The 21,382-nt window shown below is 41.3% G+C and overlaps 1 protein-coding gene across 1 annotated transcript in view; it reads right to left on the reverse strand.

The window, feature by feature from the left end:
• Nucleotides 1-305: 305 nt before the first annotated feature.
• Nucleotides 306-21,382, reverse strand: part of SLC22A15 (solute carrier family 22 member 15) — a 95,097-nt gene continuing 74,020 nt past the window's right edge. Inside the window, exons 8-12 of the mRNA XM_068965921.1 lie at nucleotides 18,700-18,785; nucleotides 5,341-5,461; nucleotides 3,755-3,827; nucleotides 937-1,125; nucleotides 306-395 (exon numbers count right to left, since the gene is read on the reverse strand). Coding sequence (XP_068822022.1) covers nucleotides 306-395; nucleotides 937-1,125; nucleotides 3,755-3,827; nucleotides 5,341-5,461; nucleotides 18,700-18,785 — 559 coding nt within the window. The remainder of the gene's footprint in view (nucleotides 396-936; nucleotides 1,126-3,754; nucleotides 3,828-5,340; nucleotides 5,462-18,699; nucleotides 18,786-21,382) is intronic.

Below are 21,382 nucleotides of genomic sequence, written 5' to 3' on the forward strand. Positions count from 1 at the left end.
AATGTCTAGAAACAACTGAGTTTACCACTCTGGCATGCAGAATTGAGCAATCTGGCCAAAGGTCATGATTCTGCACTATATCTCAATTGTAGGCAAAGTAATAGCTCTTCACTCAAAGCAGTGATGTCCTGTTCACGGAAATCTCTTCTCCAACTTTCTTGGTGCCTATAAAGCATCAGGCCACACTGAGTACCTTGTTTGTTCAAGCCTTTCTTCCCACAGCTCTCTGCAATTTCCCAGGAGCACCTGCCCTCGACAGAGGCACAGAAGATGATCCTCTGCTTCTGAGGAGGAACCTGGGGCTCTCATTTGATCATCTGAGTCTCCTCATCCGCATCGTAAAACTCTTCTTCTTCGTCACTCTCGCTCCCTAAAGGGCTCTCCTTGTCCACAGACTAAAGCAGGAAAGAAGAAAAGGGCAGGGAAATGGTGTCATGACATTTCTAAAATTAAATTACTGTCTAGCATTCAACTGACAAAGGTACTCTGATGATATTTATTCCACTAAGAATTAGTCCCTAAAGTGTTCTAAGAAAGCTAATGAATCATCTTTCTTTCCCTGAAAATTAGCTGCAATTAGATCCCACCTTTGTTTTCCAGCATTTTTGCTCAGTTCTATTACTCTAACCAGGTGGCTTTCCAGGTGGCCCAGTGGTAAAGAATTCGCCTGCCAACGTAGGAGATGCAGGTTGGATCCCAGAGTTGGGAAAATACCCTGGAGAAGGAAATGGCAACCCACTCCAGTATTCTTGCCTGAGAAATCCCAGTATTCTTGCCTGAGAAACAGAGGAGCATGGCAGGCTACAGCCTGTGGGGCTGCAAAGTCCACGTGACTGAGCACACACACATTACTCTAACCAGACATTCTTTCTTTTTATTACCTCCAAACTGTCATCAAGTAGTAAACCAGGATGATTAAGAACAACTGTGTCATACCTGAGGGGGATCCAAGGTCTGTAAAGATAATGCTTCCTCCCCTAGCCTCCGATATGAGTATACTTGAAGGTCAGAAAATGTCTCCAGCAATGGGCTGTTAAGGGTTTCTGGCAATAATAAACTCAGGAGGCCTGAGGTCAGCCCTGTGGCTCCGAAGACAATGAAGGGTAAAGACCACTGCACATACTTCTGTGGGGACAGGGAGTGGAATGAAAACAAACAAAAACTCAGTGTTAGTTTCCTAGCAGATGACATCAGCAGTCTCATGACTAAGGACCTGGCACGTTTACTGTCCAGGTCCTGCTTTCCTACTAGAATACACCACACAGCCTTCCTTCTCTTCCCATAGAGAATTACTGGGGGAAACTAGAGCCAGTCCTCAGGCACAGAGATGCAACTGAGCAGATAAAAAGGACTTCTGGCTGTGGAGCGGAAGCAGCAGACTGTTTTATGCTTGGGGTGGGGGCTGTGGGGTAGGGGCAGCGAAGACACATGGCCAGGGTGCATGGTGAGCCAGACACTCGGCTTGCACTTCAGGCGAGTGGCCTGTGACACGGTAATCTCCACATGCAGGCAACACTGCAAATGAACTTTTAAAGTTCCCAACCCTGGAACTGGCCAAACAGTCTCATACACGTGTGCTGATTCCCTAAGCACCAGAACTGAGAGGCTTGGGGGTTAAAGGTGTAAACACCCTTAAATATTCAGGACTGATTTCCTTTAGGATGGACTGGTTGGATCTCCTTGCTGTTCAATGGACACGAGTTTGAGTAAACTCCGGGAGTTGGTGATGGACAGGGAAGCCCGGCATGCTACAGTCCATGGCATCGCAAAGAGTCGGACACGACTGAGTGTCTGAACTGAACTGAACACCCTGAAAAGGAAGAGAAAAGCCTAGAGAAACCTACCCATATGGTTTTGCTATGCTAGCAGGCTGATCCAAAAGACATTCTCAGGAAAATTTAAATACAAACATATCATTTCAAAGATAACATTACGGTCCTTGCAGGACTGGGCTCCAGGAGATTCCTGAACTGATTATCATTCCTAAATTCCTGCATGGGAACCACCTAGTTTTGTCATCCCTGGTTTGGGCTTCTAAATTCTGTGGCTAGTTAGAATGTCTGCTTTGGTCATCTTTTCCTGATTTTTCAAAGGTGATGACATGACGGGGGAGGAGAGGGAGGCATGGGGAGGAGGAGAGGAGGACTCCGGCCCTCTGCATGCAAACACGTGACCACACTGCAGGTGTGTGATTGAACCAAGGGGAACACTCGCCTCTTCTCAACTTAGCCGGACTCAGGGGGAAACACCGTGTTGGGTTTTATAACGTTCTAGGTCAGCCATCCAAAACCAGGCATCTTTAATGATAAACACCTAATGTTGGACACATTTTGCAGACTGGAACTAGTAAGACCTATAAGAAGGGTCCTGTGATCTAAAACTGAGTGTGAAAAATGGAGAGATGGCTCAGGGAAGAGTCAATTCTTACTTCATGTTGGATCTGTTTCTTTGACTGGCTTTTCACTGCTTTTGTCATTATAATCATACATAATGGCCTGCCTCAGAGAACCTTGGGCTTCTCAGGTGGCGCTAGCGGTAAGGAACCTGCCTGCCAATGCAGGAGACGTAAGAGACACAGGTTCAATCCTTGAGTTGGGAAGATCCCTTGGAGAAGGGAATGGCTACTCACTCCAGTGTTCTTGCCTGGAGAAATCCAAGGACAGAGAAGCCTGGCGGGCTACGGTCCATAGGGTTGCAAAGAGTCAGACACGACTGAAGCAACTTAGCATGCATGCAGCACACAAAAAACCTTGCTTGAGGGTTAAAGTGCCATTATTCAACTCACAGAAAGATAATGTGACCCCGGCCACCTGTGAACTGCGGCAAGAAAGAAGAGATCAACACATCCCCTCTCCAGGCTGGCCATTCCGGGAGATATCTACAAGATTAATGGCCTTTTTATTTCATTTCTTCATCTCCTCTGACTCTGTGTTCTATGAGAGGACCTAGCATTCAGACTCTGACAAGATGGTTCTATTGAGACAGCAGTGGTTAACTGGCCTGTCACTCAGCAAGCAGAGAGAGCTTGGACTCAGTAACAGAGATACTCAGAATAAGGAAGTGTATCCCGCTTCCTCAAGAAAAGAAAAGGCTACAATGGCACTTCAGAAATATCCTATACTAGGGTGTGGTGAGTCGTAGCCTGAGTGATGAGCGGTTGTCTATAGAACAGGCTCACAGCCTCACATCAAACCTAGTCATGTTTCAACAAGTCTTGGCTGGGAAAGTCCTAGAGAAGACCAACAGAGACGTGCCCAGGGGGGCTCCATGGGATCTTTCGCAGAACATGGACATTTGAAGATGGGATGGAATTTACAATATTCATATCTCCCTTTCACACATTTCCCTTGTAACTTTCTTTTCCAAGTGGTGTGCTTTGTTCTCCTCGTTATTTAATACAGGGTACCAATGCCTAGCACATACTGTTATAGTGAAGACTGAATGAGATAATGTATGTAAGAGGCTTAGCACAGAGCCCAGCACACAACAGAAACTTCAGAAATGCTCACTAATCTGCTAACTTACAAACAGGGACAGGAAGGTTCAGGTTGGCATTAGCTGACTGCAATGAGCACAGTCAATCCCAGGGAAGGGTCCACCTGCACGGACAGATCCTTAATCTAAAAGGCACAAGGTTCACATTTGCATCAGGCTGGTCTTCCATGGCAGCTGTTTGCTGCCTCTTTCTGCTCAAGAGCACAAACATTTACAAAACAGACAATCAAGAAAACAAAACTAGGAGGTACAAACCAACCAGTGAGGGGATGAAGGGAGCAATGATCCCACCAACTCGGGAGAACATGGAGCAAGTTCCAAGCCCAACATTCCTGTAAGGTAGAAGAAAAAGCAAAAAAACAACAAAAAAAAATACCAGTAAGTTCTAGGGAGACAATTTTAAGGCTCTAAGGGATAGCGGGCTTAGAATAACAAATCCCAAAATGGAAGCACAGGATACTATAAGCAATACTGCCCATTAGAACTTTCTATAATGCTAAAAATGTTCTGTAAGTTCCCCGTCCAACATGGAAGCCCCCAGACACACGCAGCTACTCAGTGCTCAACGTGAGTAAGAATGAGGAACTGCACTTTTAATTAAACTTACATAGCCACATGCAAGATTGGACAGTGCAGCTATAGAGGCTGGTGAAAAAATGAGCATGTGAATATTTCTTGTTAAATGTTCTCATGTTTTAGGTCTCCTATTAGTTCAAATAATCAAAGAAAAGCCAAGGCTTTATGGTCTGAAAAGTCTGTCCATTCTTTTAAACTCAACTAATTAGCTACAGAAGGATCAGGCATATAAATAGGAACTGGCTGAACATATTTTCTCAGGAAACCAAGAACATTATCTTTTTGGGAATGTGGGTATTAAGGAGGGGGTAGGAAATGAAAATTATAATGATTATAAGTAGTGTGATCATATAGCACCCTGCTATCCCAGCTGAATTGTTAACAAGTCCACTTTCACTCTAAAAAGTGTCCCAGTTTGGAACCAAATGGCCATCCTAGTTTTATAGGCAATAGCCAGAGAAAGCAGTTTCTGGGAATAACCAGGGAACGACAAGCCAAGTGCAGATGATCTGATCTCTTACTGGGAAAAAGGCAGACAGAACCGTTAGGCTTCTTGCATGGATGAAGGAAACAGAAGGATCCATTTGGAATGATCCTCAAAAAAGACTGGGAAAATGCTAAATGGGGAACCAAGACCCAGCACACAGAGCCAGTTCTGCAAAGACTAAGCTGCATCTCTGCCCTTCAAATTAGGTTTGGTTTCTTGTTTTCAAACTTATTTTATGAGGAGAAACTTGGCAAGAAATATGTTGAGGCTTTTCTTGGTTTGTTTTCGAATATGTTATTTTTGATATAAGCATATCCTTCTCATTAAAAATTACTTTTAACATATAAATATAATATTCACTTATAACTATAAAGGATTATCTCTTTTGAAATATGTATATTTTGTGCTAAAATACAGATTCTATGATAACAGGGACCTTGTTCTCTGATCCACTGTGTGCCTGACACAGGAGGGAGGCGTGCTGAGTCACTCAAGTGACTGAAATGAATACAACACACTGCTATCTGGGTGATGGGATACGCTTAGTGTAGAGTAATTCTCTCACAAGATGGACAGAGAATTCAGCCAGAGATAAAGCAATATTTTCCTCAGCTAATAGGGCAAGACTGCACCTCCACAGGCCCTGGGTTCATGATTGCTTACTGTGTGGCTGCTGGCCCCCACCAGCTGTGCTCTAGAAGTGAGGACCACGCCTCTGTCAATGCAAAAATCTACAACAAAATGCAGGAAACAGGAAGGAGAAGGGCGAGTGGAAGGCATACCTGATGACTGTGGGGTATAGCTCCGAGGTGTAGATATACACAATGTTGAAGGCAGCACTGATGGTCAGCTTTCCCAGCAGGGACAAGGAATGGCTGTTCACCACTGCAAACACACCTGTGTCTGAGGAAGACAAGCGCCATACCTGTGAGGTCTTCGGTGGAGAAAAATCCCTCTGAATGACACACTTAATTCTGAAGGAGTAAGAGACATTCATGGTGATGTCAAGTAGCAAAGCGGTCGTATAACTGGACACACATGCAAAAGGTTTAGTCATCACAAACGGCACAAAAAAAATATTTCTCAGCATTTTGGCCAGCCCCAGGAAATCTTTCACAGTGGCTATCATGATGGGTGATTAAACCTGCACAACCTAAATGTCCATTGACAGATGAATGGATAAAGAATATATATATGTGTGTGTGTGTGTGTGTGTGTATTTACATATACGATGGGATATTACTTTGTCATAAAAAATGCCATTTGCAGCAATATGGGTAGACCTGGAGACGATCATACTAAGTCAGACAAAGACAAATACCATATGATGTCACTTATACGTGGAACCTAAAATACGACACAAATGAACATACCTACAAAACAGAACCAGACACACACATAGAGAACAGACTTGTGGTTTCCAAGGATGGGGGTGGGGGAGGGGAGACTTGGGCGTTTGGGACTGTGTGTGTGCTCAGTCTCAGCTGGGTTAGGGATTAGCAGATGCAGACAATTATATAGAGGATGGATAAACAACAAGGTCCTACTCTACAGCACAGGGAACTATATTCAATATCCTGTGATAAACCATAATGGAAAAGAATGTGAAAAAGAACACATATGTATAACTGAGTCACTTTGCGACACAGCAGTAATGAATACAACATTGTAAATCAACTATATGTCAATTAGGCAAAAAAAAAAAACCAACCTGCACTCACTCCTTAACGACAGAGCTCCCTGAAAACGTCTGTACTGGAGTCAAGTAAGTGTCACAGAAGTCGTAAGTTCTACCTGTCTACGGGTATTACCTGCCTCTCCTTTCTTCCCAACCTCATTCAACAATCAATGATGTAAAAGGCAGATCAGCATGAGAAGCCCTGATACATGAGAGGAGTAAATTCCCCCAAACTCCAATCTTCAGTTTGTATTCCTTGGCATTCCACTGCAAAGATAAGGAATAATCCCACTAAACTATTACCAGAAGATATACATTAATGTTCCTTAAAGAACAAGATTCTAAATATGGAACTACTTTTCATCCTTCCTCCTCCCCAACTTCTTACTTGGATTACTAATCAATAATGATATTTGAGTTTCCTAATGTAACCTTTTTTTTTAAACACACAGTGCAAAAACACAGTTTATGCCAGTTCGTTTCCCTATCTAAAATGCTATCAATTGTCCAGTGGTTCTTTCTTTTTATTAATACTATCTTCTCTGGGATCTTACAATGTAACTACTCCTCAAAAATATTTAACCTCTTCCCTTCAGCAACCCACTAACCTCCACCTTCGAAAGAACACATTTTTCCTTCTACAAAAATACCAAAAATTCTCATCGGCTCCATTGCACTTTTCCTCATTTCACAATCAAACATCTCCAGTGAGTGACCCTCCCTTTCCTCAAATGCACCTGCCTTGTGACTCACTACAATGTGGCTTCCAATACCACCCTCTCCTGAAACTCCTATTCTTGAAGGTCAACAGCAATGTCCTAATCACTGAAGTAATTGCTTCTCATTCTCCTTGACATTTCTGTGTAATAGAACATGCCTGTCCCTTCCTTGGGACTGCATACGTGGTTCATCAAAACCACTCTTCCCTTAAATAACTCAAATGCAATATCCTCTCCTGCCCTTGACTTTCATGGCCCCTATTCCCCAATCCACAAAACTGGCATGTTTCAGACACTCTCTTGTAGTTGCTTACTTTTCCATTTTGTCTGCCCCAAATATATTTTGACTTCTCTGAGGCTAAGGCTTTGTTTGTGTTTCCCTCATGGCACCTCCCATAGTCTGATGCACAGAGGTGCTCACTAAATATTTAATGAATGGATAAGTGTAAACACTATGACAGGGATTAATTTAAGTGAAGAGCATCTGTGTTCATGCTCTCTCAACATCTGAAGAGGGAGGCACATAATACACCCCATTCCAAAATACAAGTTTCACATTCCCAGCTTGACTATGAAATAAATCTTCATCTGCTTTAAAGATGGCGTTCTAAAGATGATGTTCTGAATGCAGTGGCCCAGCACTGCCAAACTCGACCATCTGGGGCCTGCTTCTCTTCTGCCAGGCTATTTGGAAGACTATGTCAGCGATTTTAAGTACTGAATATATTATTTCAAGCCATGAGGTGCTTGCTTCTGGAAAAAGAATCATGTTCAAGGTATAGGACTGGATTTTGATATCTAAAAAATTCAAGTTAACCAATAATGAGGGCAAATTAAATTCATCAGTGATTTTTCAGGAAACCGGGAAAGTCAGGAAGTGTCTTGAGTGGCACTGAAGCAACCAGAAATGTGCACATTTGCTTGACTGCAAATGATCTTTGGGACTGTTTTCAACCCACACAGGATGGCATCTTTCAGAACATCTTTAAAACAGGTTAGGGGATTGTCATCCTGAAAGTTAAATTCAAATAATATGTCGCAGAGGGCGACATCTAAACACCCACAAGATTCCAAGCTGAAAGACGTCTCCCTGGCAAGGTTCAGGACACTTTCAGCCATGGTCCATCTGGGGAGCCCGGGTCCAGCCACATACCCACAGGGTGCTCCCATCAGCCTGACACCTCGTCTGCTGCTTGAAACTTCCCCTCTATGTTCCTGCCAATGGAGTCTGCAGTGGCCACTTGAACGTGGGGAAGCTCACTTTCCCCAAAGTAGCCCATGTCAATTTGAGACAGCTCTGATTACTACAAAATGATTTCTTAGCCTTTTCCCTGTGGAGCTGCTGGGCTGTTGGTCATCATGAGTCAATGATGAGGTAGGCTTTGCAGCCACTGGGCTGGTTCCCTGGATTTCTGACCTTGGTTCTTTATCCAAAAATGAAGTCATATATTATTGGCTATTTATAAATGTTCAAAGTGACTGTTGAGAAAAAAGAGTGTTTTAAAAGGAAAAATTACGCTCAATTATCTTTGTGAGGGAAAAAACAGAGAGTTTTCAAAACATTTATATCCTTCAAAGTAATGAACTTAAAAGGCTTTAAGTTAATTCCAATGACGTAGCTACTAAGGATGTCATTTTCAGAACTAGTTATCTGAAGTTTTCTCAGAGTCCGTTGGGGTCACCAGAATACATATCTCAGTATATTATAGTCACACTGCGCTGACCCAACGAAAAGTTCAACTTTATCATCCACTTCATTCACTGGGTGATTATAGTAAATTTCTACTATTTGTGAACATGCTAAAAATCAATATTGTGAATATGTTAAAAATCTAACAGAGAGCTCTAATGCTTCTGAAATTCACCCACAACCCTGCATGTATCAGAAGGTTGTAGTTTCTTCCTTTGTTGGTGGTGAGTAATTCACTGTATGGATATAACACAATTTATTTATCCATTCCTCAGCTGGGGCGCATTTGGGAACTATTATACACTATGAACATTTTTACCAAAGTCCTTTCATGGATCTATGTTTCTGCTTCCACTGGGTATATAGAAAGTCCTATACATTCACTCTTATGCCAATACCATACTTACTGTTGTTGCTTTTTTTTTCTTTTTCTTGTTTTTAGGCCACACTCCGTGGTTTGTAGGATCTTAGCTCCCCAACCAGGGGTTGAACCCTGGCTACTGAAGAGAAAGCGCTAAATCTTAACCACTGGACCACCAGGGAATCCCCCATGTTGTCTTGATCAATAAAAATTTGTAATAAGTTTCAAAATCAGGTAGGATAAAATCTTCCAACTTAATTTTTCTTGAAAAAAAAAATTTTGGATATAATTTGCATTTCCATAGAAATTTTAGTATTAACTTGTCAATATGTATCAATAAAAAGAAGCCTGATAAATATTTTACTGGGATTGTGCTGAAGATAAATTGATGTGGGGAGAACTTGACATCTTACATAGTATTTCCTGATCTTTGGGTATGGTAAACTCTTCGTTTATTTTATTATCACCATTACCACCAATTCACTTATTTAGCCTTCTTCAATTTCTCTCAATGTTTTATATTTTATAGTTTTATACAGGTTTTATACATATTTTTAAAATTCTATTCCTAGATATTTAATATTTTTATTTTTTCAAAATAGCATTGTTTTGTTTCAATTTTTTGTTTATTGCTGCTGCTGCTGCTAAGTCGCATCAGTCATGTCCGACTCTACGCGACCCCATAGACGGCAGCCCACCAGGCTCCCTCGACCCTGGGATTCTCCAGGCTAGAGTACTGGAGTGGGTTGTCAGTGCCTTCTCCGTGTTTATTGCTAATATACAGAAATAAAACTGCACCAAAGACTGCTAAATTCACTTATTTATTCTAATAGATTTTTTTTTAGTATTTTCTATGGATACAATCCTGTAGTCTTACAAATAAAAACAATTTTACTTCTTTCTTTTTAATTGCCTCACTGTATTCGCTAGCAATTTCTGTAATTTCAGTAAAATGCTCCAAAGAAGTGGCAATCCTTGCCTTGTTCCCTGATCTTAGGGAACAACAATTTAGCTTTTCACCATTAAATGTGATGTTAGCTATAGGTTTTCTTTTATCAGGCTAAGTAGACTTCTTATTTGCTGTGAGTTTTCTTCCCCTTGCATTTGCACCATACTATTGTCTTTTTATTCATTTTTTAAAATCTTTACTTGGAGGATAATTGCTTTACAATGCTGTGTTGGTTTCTATCTTACGTCAACATAAATCAGCCATAGTACACATACATCCCTTCCCTCCTGAACCCCTCTCCCACCCCCCATCCCACCCCACCCCACCCTTCATCACACAGCACCATGTTGAGCTCCCTGCCTCATACGGCAAATTTCCACTCCAGTATTCTTGCCTGGAGAATCCCCAAGGACAGTGGAGCCTGGCAGGCTGCAGTCCATGGGGTAGCCAAGAGTCGGACACGACTGAGCGACTGAGCACAGCGCAGCATCTGTTTCACACGTGGTAATGCGTGCATTTCCGTGCTGCTCTCTCAGCTTGTGCCTCCGTCTTTCCCCACTGTCCACAAGTCTGTTCTCTGTTTGTGTCTCTATTGCTGCCCCTCAAATACGTTCATTAGCACCATTTTTTCCAGATTCCATATATAAGCACTAATATATGATGTTTTTTTTCTTTTTGACTTACTTTATTCTGTATGACAGGATCTAGGTACAGCCGCCTCACTAGAGCTGACTCAAATTTGTCCCATCTTATGGCTAGGTAATATTCCATTGTGTATACGTACCACAACTTCTTTATCCATTCATTTGTTGATGGACATCTAAGTTGCTTTCATGTCCTGGCTATTGTAAATACTGCTGTAGTGAACACTGGGGTACATGTGTCGTTTAGAATTGTGGTTTTCTCAGGGTATATGTCCAGCAGTGGGATTGCTGGGTCATATGGTAGTTTTATTCCTAGTTTTTTAAAGAAATCTCCATACTGTTCTCCATTGTGGGTATATCAATTAACATTCCCACAACTGTTCAAGAGGGTTTCCATTTGTCCACATCCTCTCCACTATTTATTGTTTATAGATTTTTTTGATGGTGGCCATTTTGACCAGTGTGAGGTGGTACCTCATTGTAGTTCTGAGTTGCATTTCTCTAATAATAAGTGATGTTGAGCATTTTTTTTCATGTACTTGTGAGCCATCTGTATGACTTCTTTGAAGAAATGTCTGTTTAAGTCTTCTGCCCATTTTTTGATGGGGTTGTTTGTTTTTCTGATATTAAGCTGCTTGAGCTGCTTGTATATTTTGGAGATTAATCCTTTGTCAGTTGCTTCATTTGCAATTATTTTTTCCCATTCTGAGAGCTGTCTTTTCATCTTGTTTTATGGTTTCCTTTGTTGTGCAAAAGATTTATGTTTAAGTAGGTCCCATTTGTTTATTTTTGTTTTTATTTCCATATTGTAAAGAATGGGTGTTGAAGTCTCACAAGTGCTTTTCCTACTTGTATTGAAAGGATCATATGGTTTGTTTTTCCTTTTGGTCTTTTAATATGGTGAATAACACTGATTAGCTTTTGAATGTTAAGCCAACGTTGCATTTGTGGGATAAGTCCTGCTTGATCATAATGCATTACCCTTTTTATTTACTGCTGAATTGAATTTGCTAATATTTAGGTAATGATTCTTGTATCTATATTAATGAGAGATACTGACCTGTAGTTTTCTTAAGTCTTTGTTTGGTTTTAGTATTAGGGTAACTGCTGGCCTCACACACTGGGTTGGAAGAGTATTCTTTTTTTTATTTTCTGAAAGAATGTGTAGAATTATATTATCTCTTCCTTATGTGTTTCATAATTTATCAGTGTTTATAATTATGTGTTTCATAATTCCAGCCATCTGGGCCTGTAATTCTCTTTGTGGAAATGTTTTAAACTACCAATTAGATATCTTTACTGAATAAAGTGGCTATTCAGCTTACCTTTGTTTCTGTACAATTTGGTAGTTTGTATTTTTCAAGGAATTTATCCATTTTGCCTAAGTCGAACTTATTGCCATAAAAATGTTTATGCCAATTTATGCCAAAAATATCTCCTTATAAAAGCCTACAATTTCTATAGTGATGTCCCTCTTTCATTCCTGATATTGGTAATTTGTGTCCTCTCTTTTTCCTTTATTAGTTTCAGTTCAGTTCAGTTCAGTCACTCAGTCATGTCCGACTCTTTGCAACCCCATGAATCGCAGCACACCAGGCCTCCTTGTCCATCATCAACTCCCAAAGTCTGCCCAAACCCATGTCCATTGTGTCAGTGATGCCATCCAACCATCTCATCCTCTTTTGTCCCCTTCTCTTCCTTCCCTCAATCTTTCCCAGCAACAGGGTCTTTAATGACTCAGCTCTTCGCATCAGGTGGCCAAAGTACTGGAGTTTTCAGCTTCAACATCAGTCCTTCCAATGAACACCCAGGACTGATCTCCTTTAGGATGGACTGGTTGGATCTCCTTGCAGTCCAAGGGACTCTCATGAGTCTTCTCCAACACCACAGTTCAAAAGCATCAATTCTACAGCTCTCAGCTTTCTTTATAGTCCAACTCTCACATCCATACATGACCACTGGAAAAACCATAGCCTTGACTAGATGGACCTTTGTTGACAAAGTAATGTCTCTGCTTTTTAATATGCTATCTAGGTTGGTCATAACTTTCCTTCCAAGGAGTAAGCATCTTTTAATTTCATGGCTGCAGTCACCATCTGCAGTGATTTTGGAGCCCAAAAAAATAAAGTCAGCCACTGTTTCCACTGTTTCCCCATCTATTTCCCATGAAATGATGGGACCAGATGCCATGATCTTAGTTTTCTGAATGTTGAGCTTTAAGCCAACTTTTTCCACTCTCCTCTTTCACTTTCATCAAGAAGCTTTTTAGTTCTTCACTTTCTGCCATAAGGATGGTGTCATCTGCATATCTGAGGTTATTGATATTTCTCCTGGCAATCTTGATTCCAGCTTGTGCTTCCTCCAGCCCAGCGTTTCTCATGATGTACTCTACATATAAGTTAAATAAGCAGGGTGACAGTATACAGCCTTGACATACTCCTTTTCCTATTTGGAACCAGTCTGTTGTTCCATGTCCAGTTCTAACTGTTGCTTCCTGACCTGCATACAGGTTTCTCAAGAGGCAGGTCGGGTGGTCTGGTATTCCCATCTCTCTCAGAATTTTCCACAGTTTGTTGTGATCCACACAGTCAAAGGCTTTGGCATAGTCAATGAAGCAGAAAGAGATGTTTAGCTAGAGGTTTATTGATTTTATTGATCTCAAAAAACCAGCTTTTGGTTTCATTGGTTTTTCTCTATTATTCTCCTGTTTATATTTTTATTGATTTTTACTTTATATTTATTATTTCTTTTCTTTTGCTTTCTTTGTGTTTGTCAGTCTTTTTTTTTTTTTTAATTTGCCTTCTATTTTCTTAAGGGAGATGCTTAGATAACTGATTTGAAAACTTCCTTTTAAAAAATTTATTATTTTTGGCTGTGCTGGGTCTTCGTTGCTGCATGTGTGCTTTCCCTAGTTGCAGTGAGCCGGGATAACTCTTGGTTGGAGAATGGGTTCTAGGCACGCCAGGCTAGTTAGTTGTGGCACATGGGCTTAGTATCCCGCGGCATGTGGGATCCTCTCGAACCAGGGATTGATCCCATGACTTCCGCATTGGCAGGCAGATTCTTAACCAGTGGACCATGAGGGAAGTCCCCTCTGATACATTTTTTAACTACACTAATTTCCCTGCATCCCACAAACTTGATACATTGTACTTTGTTTATTTTAAAATATTTTCTAATTTCCTTTGTGATTTCTTCTTTGACCCATGGTTTTTTTTTTGAAGAATGGTTTTTAAAATCCAGGATTTGAGGATTTCCTGATATCTTTCTACTACTGACTTCTAGTTTAATTCCCCTTTGGTCAAAGAACTCATTTTTGTAAGAGCTCTATCCTTTTAAATTTATTGAAACTTGTTTCATGGCCCAGAACATAGTCTCTCCTGGTACTTGTTCTGGCTGCACTTGCCAGACGGAATGCATATTCTGCCGTTTTAGGGATGTGTGTTTGATAAATGTCAATTAGTTCATGTTGGCTGTTTAAGTCTCCATATCCTAATTCTCTTGTCTACTTTTTTTTAATCAGTCATTGAGTCATTATAAATATCCAATTATAATGGTGGATCTGTCTATTTCTCCTCTCAGTTCTATCCATTTTGCTTCCTGAACTTTGATTCTGTTATCAGATGCACACACAATCAGAACTGTAATATCTTTCTGATGAACTGACCACTTTTTCATTAAGCATTATAGTTCTCATCAAATCTGGAAAGTAGTCGACCATGATTTTTGCAAGTATCTTTTTTTTTTTTTTTTTTTTTTTTAATTTTCTCCTTCTTAGGTTCCAACTGCATACATGTTGGGTTTGGTGTTGTCCTGTAACTTTTGTTTGTTTCATTCTGGAGTGTGTTTTGCTACATCTTCCTCACTGATTTTTTAAAGAATTTAATTGTTTTGGTGCACTGGGTCTCCATTGCTATACTGGGGCTCTCTCTAGCTGTGGTGAGCAGGCTGCTCATTGTGGTGGCTTCTCTTGCTGCAGAGCACAGGCTCTAGGCGTGTGGGCTCCGTAGCTGCAGCTCACGGGCTCAGCGGTTGTGGTGCACAGGCTTAGTTGTTCTGCAGCACGTGGGAACTTCCCAGACCAGGGACTGAACCTGTGTCCCCCGCACTGGCAGGCGGACTCCTGACTGCTGGACCACCAGGGAAGTCCCCTCCTCATTCATCTTTTCCTCTGTTTTTCATCTCAGTTACTGCTTTTATTATCATGTAAAGTATGTTTCATCTCTAGATGTACCGTGTGCCTCTTTTTCTATCTTCTATTTCTCTGCCCATTATGATCATGCTTTCTTCTGTCTTTGTAAACATATGGCATACACTTATAATGGCTGTTTCAAGGTTCCTGCCTCCTCATTCTATTATCTGTGTCATTTGTGGTTCTGTTTCTATTGACATTTCCCCTTGTTGTGGGAGATACTTTCCTGCTTATCTGCACACCTGCTAACACTGACTGGTGCCATAGGTTATGCCACTGGTTACACTGTCAAGTGCTAGATCAGGTCATATTCCTTTACATACTGATGCTCTTCTTCCTCGAATGCAGTTAAGTGACTTGGAATCACCTTAGCTCTGAGTGTTTGAAGTGCTTTAGAGCAGGCTCCGCTATAGCAGAATAGCCTATCATGTTGGGTTACTTTGGCCCAGGAAGTCCCGCCCAACGCTCCACATCTGGCTAAAGAGAACACAAACCAGGCACGGCCCTACGTTCCAAGATTTGTTCTACTTGTTCCTTCTGTTCCAGCCCCAGGACCTGCCTCAGACGCATGCCAGATCTGAAAGCAGCCAAGGGCTCAGAGATCTTCTGCAGATCTCTGGGGTTCTCCCTAAATAGATCTTACTCCTTTCCAGGATTTTGCTCAGAAAATTCCAGCTATATTGGCCTTCCCAAGCTTTACTATCCATCTTCTCAATTCGGCTTCTGCTTGGCAGGCAGACTCTTTACTGTCTGAGCCACCAGGGAAGCCCTCAATCAAGGATAGCGATCAGGTAAAATGTATGACGACCAATCTGTGGAATAAATCAGTGGCTACTTGGTAACACTGCCCCCGGGGGGAACATCTACTTAGAGGCCAACCAGGGTGCAAATAGGTACTGAACAGACACACAGGCTAAGGAACGCCAAGCAATCTATTTTCTAGCTTACTGGCTGTCTCTCCTAGAGGCACACCTATGTGTGTGCCTCAGACACTGAGCACCACGATCATACGCAGATGCTAAAAAAGAGCTGGCAGGTAGAGGGCCACCTAAGTTGGCAGCAAGGAAAGAGTGAATGTATGCTTAATAAGGAAAAGTGAGGGCAAATGAGCAGAAAAGCAGTAAGAAAGTGAGTGGTCACCAGGCTCATGCACAAGATGTTAACACAAGTCTTTGAATGGCCAGGTCTCTTTCTTCACATACATTTACTGGAACTTTCATAATAGGTAGCCTAAACCTCAGCCCTTTGAAAAAAAACTGAGCTTTAAAAGAAAGCCATCAGAATATTTTAAAGAGTAAATATGAAAGGTTCAAAGAAAGTTTAAGGAACAAATATTTTTAGCTCAAAGTACATGACTGAAGAGACTTAGCAGCAGCAGCAGCAGCAGAGAAGACTCAGGAATAACTTAGATGACTCTCTGCAAAGACAGAAAGGATTATGCAAAAAAGGGGTGACCATATGTTCACTATCTCTAGCAATGAATAAAACAAAAGGAAATGGGCTCAGTTGTAGCGGAAGAGGCTCATTCTAACACTGTAATGGCTATTAAAAATAGAGACAATTTGCTAAGGAACATTATGGAATGTCTTTCTCTGGAAATCTTCAAAAATAGACAACATCCACTTTTCTAAGTATGTCATAGGAATCCTATTCCCAGGGCGCATCTGTGGCTGTGAGACTCTGCTGTTACGTTTGTTACTCAGCGTTCACCAAGGGCACGATCCATGAGGGGCTCAGCTGCTGTCTTAGGATAGATAGGAAGTGAGCAGACAGTGATGACCAGTCTAGCCCAGAGACCACAAATCTGCATTCCCTTTGGCTCTGTGTAGAAAGGGCTGCGTGTAGAGTCCCACCGTGTGGGTTACCTGGAATTCAGATATGTGGGAGAGAGGAAAGACATGAAGTGGCCAGGCGTGCCTAGGGTGTGACAGCTTACAGATGCATTTAGAGTAACAAGGAAAAGTTTCTCTCTATAAGAGACGACTACAGGTAGAAAACACCTGAATTTCCAGGTTGCCTATGAAAAACAGAATCTGTTGAACTGAACACTGCAATGGTTTGAAGCCCATCAGTGCCTCATTCCAGACAAACAGAACTGGGCACTTAGTTCTCCCAGCTCAAGGCAGGGCAACAGTAGAGAAGTTTCACCTTTCGCTAGCAGAAGCACAGGTGACAACTTTCTTAGACGTGAGAGAAGTAGGCAAACGTATTACATTCTCTAGTTTCCAGGATTCCATGGAAATCACCATAAGGCTGATCTAAATACTGAGTAAAATCCTAACTAGAACCAACAGTGCTCTGGTCTTAAGGCACAGAACCTCAGGCAGCAGCCAACAGCACAGCAGGTGTACCGGGGCTACAGAACTAGGGCACATGGTCTTGGCGTCTTCGGTGACCCTTGAAGAGAAGCCATCACCAAAGCAGCACTTAATACATGACATGCTCTGACAGCAAAGGAATTCTCCAGCTGCATTTCTAGCAGTTATCAAAACTTTATGTTAGGGTGAGCCTGGATGGGAGGGGAGTTTGGGGAGAATGGATACATGTATATGTGGGGCTGAGTCCCTTTGTTGTCCACCTGAAACTATCACAACTTTGTTAGTTAGTTATACTCCAATATAATATAAAAAGTTAAAAAAAAATAGAATCACTTTCAAGCAACAAACCACAAAAAAGCTCTGGCAGTCCAGTGGTTAGGACTCAGAGCTTTCACTGTTGGTCCTTGTATACTAAGTCGCTTCAGTCATGTCCGACTCTTTGCAACCCTATGGACTGTAGCCCTCCAGGCTCTTCTGTCCATAGGATTCTCCAGGAAAGAATACTGGAGTGGGATGCCATGCCCTTTCTCAGGGGATCTTCCCGATCCAGGGATCGAACCCATGTCTCCTGTAGCTCCTGAATTACAGGCAGATTCTTTACCATTGAACCACTGGGGAAGCCCAACCTGCTGGGCCTGAGTTCAATTCCTGGTTGGAGAACTAAGACCCTATAAGCTGCCCAGCTTAGCACCCGCTTAAAGACATTTATGTAAAACCATTTCACAATGATCCTCACCTAAAGAACAAGCTCCATGATGCAGCCCTAACAAAATCCAAAAGCCTCTAAAACAGGGTTTTCATTTTACCCTATGCCCCAGAAGCAGAGAGTTCATTATGACCTTCTTCTTATCTTTGAAAATCACTGCTAAAACCACAGTTCTTGATGCAATAGAGGGCATGCCTCAGGTGTGCTACTGCAGAAAAGAAATTGAGAAACAGCATTATCTATAGAATTTCTACAGAAGGGCAGAAATCATGTTAGAAATGAATGCCAAAGGGACTTTTCTTTAAAGCTGTGTTTACATAGCAACGCGACAAATGTAAAACTAGCAACATTTCCTAAGGATGTTTTATTCACACTTTACAAAAGACTGAGAGAAGGTCAATCATCACCAATATTATTCTTATTCTGCTCTTGCTATTATCAGGGTGCCTTGGAAGTACTGATGGAGACGCTGAGGGGTGCCAAAACCACTGTGGAGGACCAATGCCTCTCATCTCCAGTCTCGTGATTGGCTGGACCGAGGAGGGCAATCTGCAGCCTTGGACAGAGTTTCCTTCTGTGCAGAACTAAATGGCCCTCATCATCATCAAATAAACAACTCTAACAACACCAGTACTGCAGTCCAGACACCCCAGATGGTAGCTTAATCGCCTGAAAGAATTAATAGTGCACCTCTAAGCACATTATTCACCCAGAGAATAGTTTAGGCAATGGAAAGAATCTGGCCCATTATACCCCACACAATTGCTAAATAATATGCAATCACAGAAATGAAGCATGGCATATGGTAATCTCCCCACTATATTGAGATTCATTGTAATAAAAGTGCTGTTCAAAACCCCCATGTAAAAATTGGAAAGGCATACCTTTCTTTTCTGGAAGAAAGATGACAATAAGACAAGCCAGTCCTCCGAGGCACAGAAATGCTGCCAATGTCCGCTTCCGACCAAACCTAAATAAAACAAAGAAGTTCACGTCTCTCTAGAGAAACTTACACATTCATTTCCTCCATCCCCCAACCTTCCTTTTTAAATGTCCCCACTTTTATTACATGTTCATCTATTCTTAAGGAGTGGATAGCAAATGTGACTGACTAAGACATGACTTAAGCAACCATCACAAAGCAAAGGAAAACCAGCTGGATGGCAGGATTAAATGATGTGTGTGGGACAAGAACAGAGAATCACCCCATCTACTTTTGTGAGTGCTTACTACGTTCTAGGCACTATCCGAAATGCTTTCTATCTCTATCATCTTATTTAATGCATAACCAAACTTTAAGACATGTGCTTAAAGGTTCTCCATCTTCTAGAAAGAAAACTGAAACAGGGAGAATTTTAGCTCATTTATTCATTTTCTAGTTATTTGTATCTTAAGCAGTTAAAATTTTATACACCTCTTTTTCTCTTAAAAAGACAAACAGAGGGAAATTTCTTGTTAGTGTATCAGAATTAAGTGAAATTCATTGCACACTTTCTTGGGAGAAATAATTTTCAAATAAGAGCTCTAGACTTGAAAGAAAGATAGGAACATTCATAAGCCTTCCTTTACTAGGCAATGTGCGAGGTCCTCTGTGAGGAGCTTCAATGTTACTTGGTACTTTTATGATAATTTTTCCAGGGGACTTTCATAATCCCTGGTTTAAGGATAAATACATTGAGGAACATAACTTCTCAAAGTCATTAAATTAACACGTGGCTAAGACAGGTCTGCCTGACCCCCAATGTGGTGCTCCTTCCCTCTGCTTCAGGTTTTAATCCTGACTCCAGTGGTGGTGGCTGGGGGACAGGGAAGGATGCTAGTCTCCAGGTTATTGTACTTAATTTAACAGTCAGCATCCAATGTCTTTCAAATGATAGGCATCATTCAAGGCAGGCATTAGGGATTCAAAGACACACAGGACACTCCATGGACTATGTCCTCATGACACTTTACATGGTTGTCAGAGTGGGGCACCGGAAGCTACAACAGGAAGAACACCTGAGGGGTGTCTGGAACAGATTTCTGAATACATTCCCTGACTCAGCCCTTGGACCATGAGTACACTCAGTCGTGAAGAGAGGGGTCAGCAGAGGCAATTGGGACCAGTCCCCAGAGAAAAGCCCTTCAACTGAATGGAATCTAAAATTGCCCTTTAAAATAAGCTGACCTCAACACCCACAAGGACAGCATCCAGTACATGCTAAAGGAATGATTTTTTTTTTTAATAAAAATGATGACTTCTAGAAAATGAGAAATGATATAAGCCAATTGATTTCTAGCTCACAATTTCCAACTGCCCTGGTCAGGGGTTTAGTAATAGAAGGAATCTGAGAAAGCCAAGGAATGAGTTCTCTATAAAAGAACTTTTAAAAAATATTTCAAAACTGTGCTCACTGACTATGACTGGCAAAAGCAGGATCTATTCTTCCCATCAACAAAGTCCAGTGGGACTTAAAAGGAAAGAAAAGTCTTTCTCATTCCTCCAGTTCTTTGTCTTATGTGAGAGCTTCTAAATGACCGTGAGTGGGTCATGAAATTCTGATTGGGTCATGGAGTTCTATGTATGTCGAGCTGATATTCCCATGTGTTGAGATGAACAAATTACAAACAGCCTGCTCAAAAACAGTCAGGTGGTAAGGTCTTTTAATATTGGATTAAAAATCTACGAAGACCTAAATAGACATTTCTCCAAAGAAGACGTGTGGATGGCCAATCAGCATAGGAAAAGATGCTCAACATTGTTAATTATTAGAGAAATGCAAATAAAAACTACAAGATATCACCTCCCACCAGCCAGAATGTTCATCATTCAAACTCAACAAACAATAATTGCTGGAGAGGATGTGGAAAAAAGGGAACTCTCCACACTACTGGTGGGAATGTAAATTGGTATAGCTGCTATGGAGAACAATATAGAAGTTCCTTAAAAAGGTAAAAATAGAGATACCATATGATCCAGCAATCCCATTCCTGGACATAAATCCGGAGAAAAACAGAAAAGATACCCTGCACTCCAATGTTCACAGAAGCACCATTTACAGTAGGTAAGACATGGAAGGAACCTAAATGTCCATCAACAGATGAACAGATAAAGATGTGATACATAAATAAAATGGAATGCTACTCGGGCATAAAAAAAGAGCATAATAATGCAACATGGATGAACCTAGAGATTATCATACTAAGTGAAGTAAAGCCGCTTAGAGAAAGACAAATATCATGATATCACGGATATGTGCGATCTAAAATATGACACAAATTGAGCTTATTTATAAAACATGAACCTAGATATTATCATACGAAGTGAAGCCAGTTACTTAGAGAAAGACAGATATGCTATTACTTACATGTGGAATTTAAAATATGGCACACATGAACTTATCCACGAAACACAGACATAGAGGACAAGCTTCTGGTCACCAAAGGGGAAGGGCGGGGAGAGATAAATTAGAGGAGTCTGAGACTGGCAGACACAAACTGCTATATATAAAATAGATCAACAGCAAGGCCCTAGAGAGGGTAACGGGCACGAAGGCTAGGGGTCTCCAAATGGAGGGAACAGGCTGC

This window comes from Capricornis sumatraensis, chromosome 2 (assembly GCF_032405125.1).
Source record: "Capricornis sumatraensis isolate serow.1 chromosome 2, serow.2, whole genome shotgun sequence".
NCBI classification, from domain to species: Eukaryota; Metazoa; Chordata; class Mammalia; order Artiodactyla; family Bovidae; genus Capricornis; species Capricornis sumatraensis.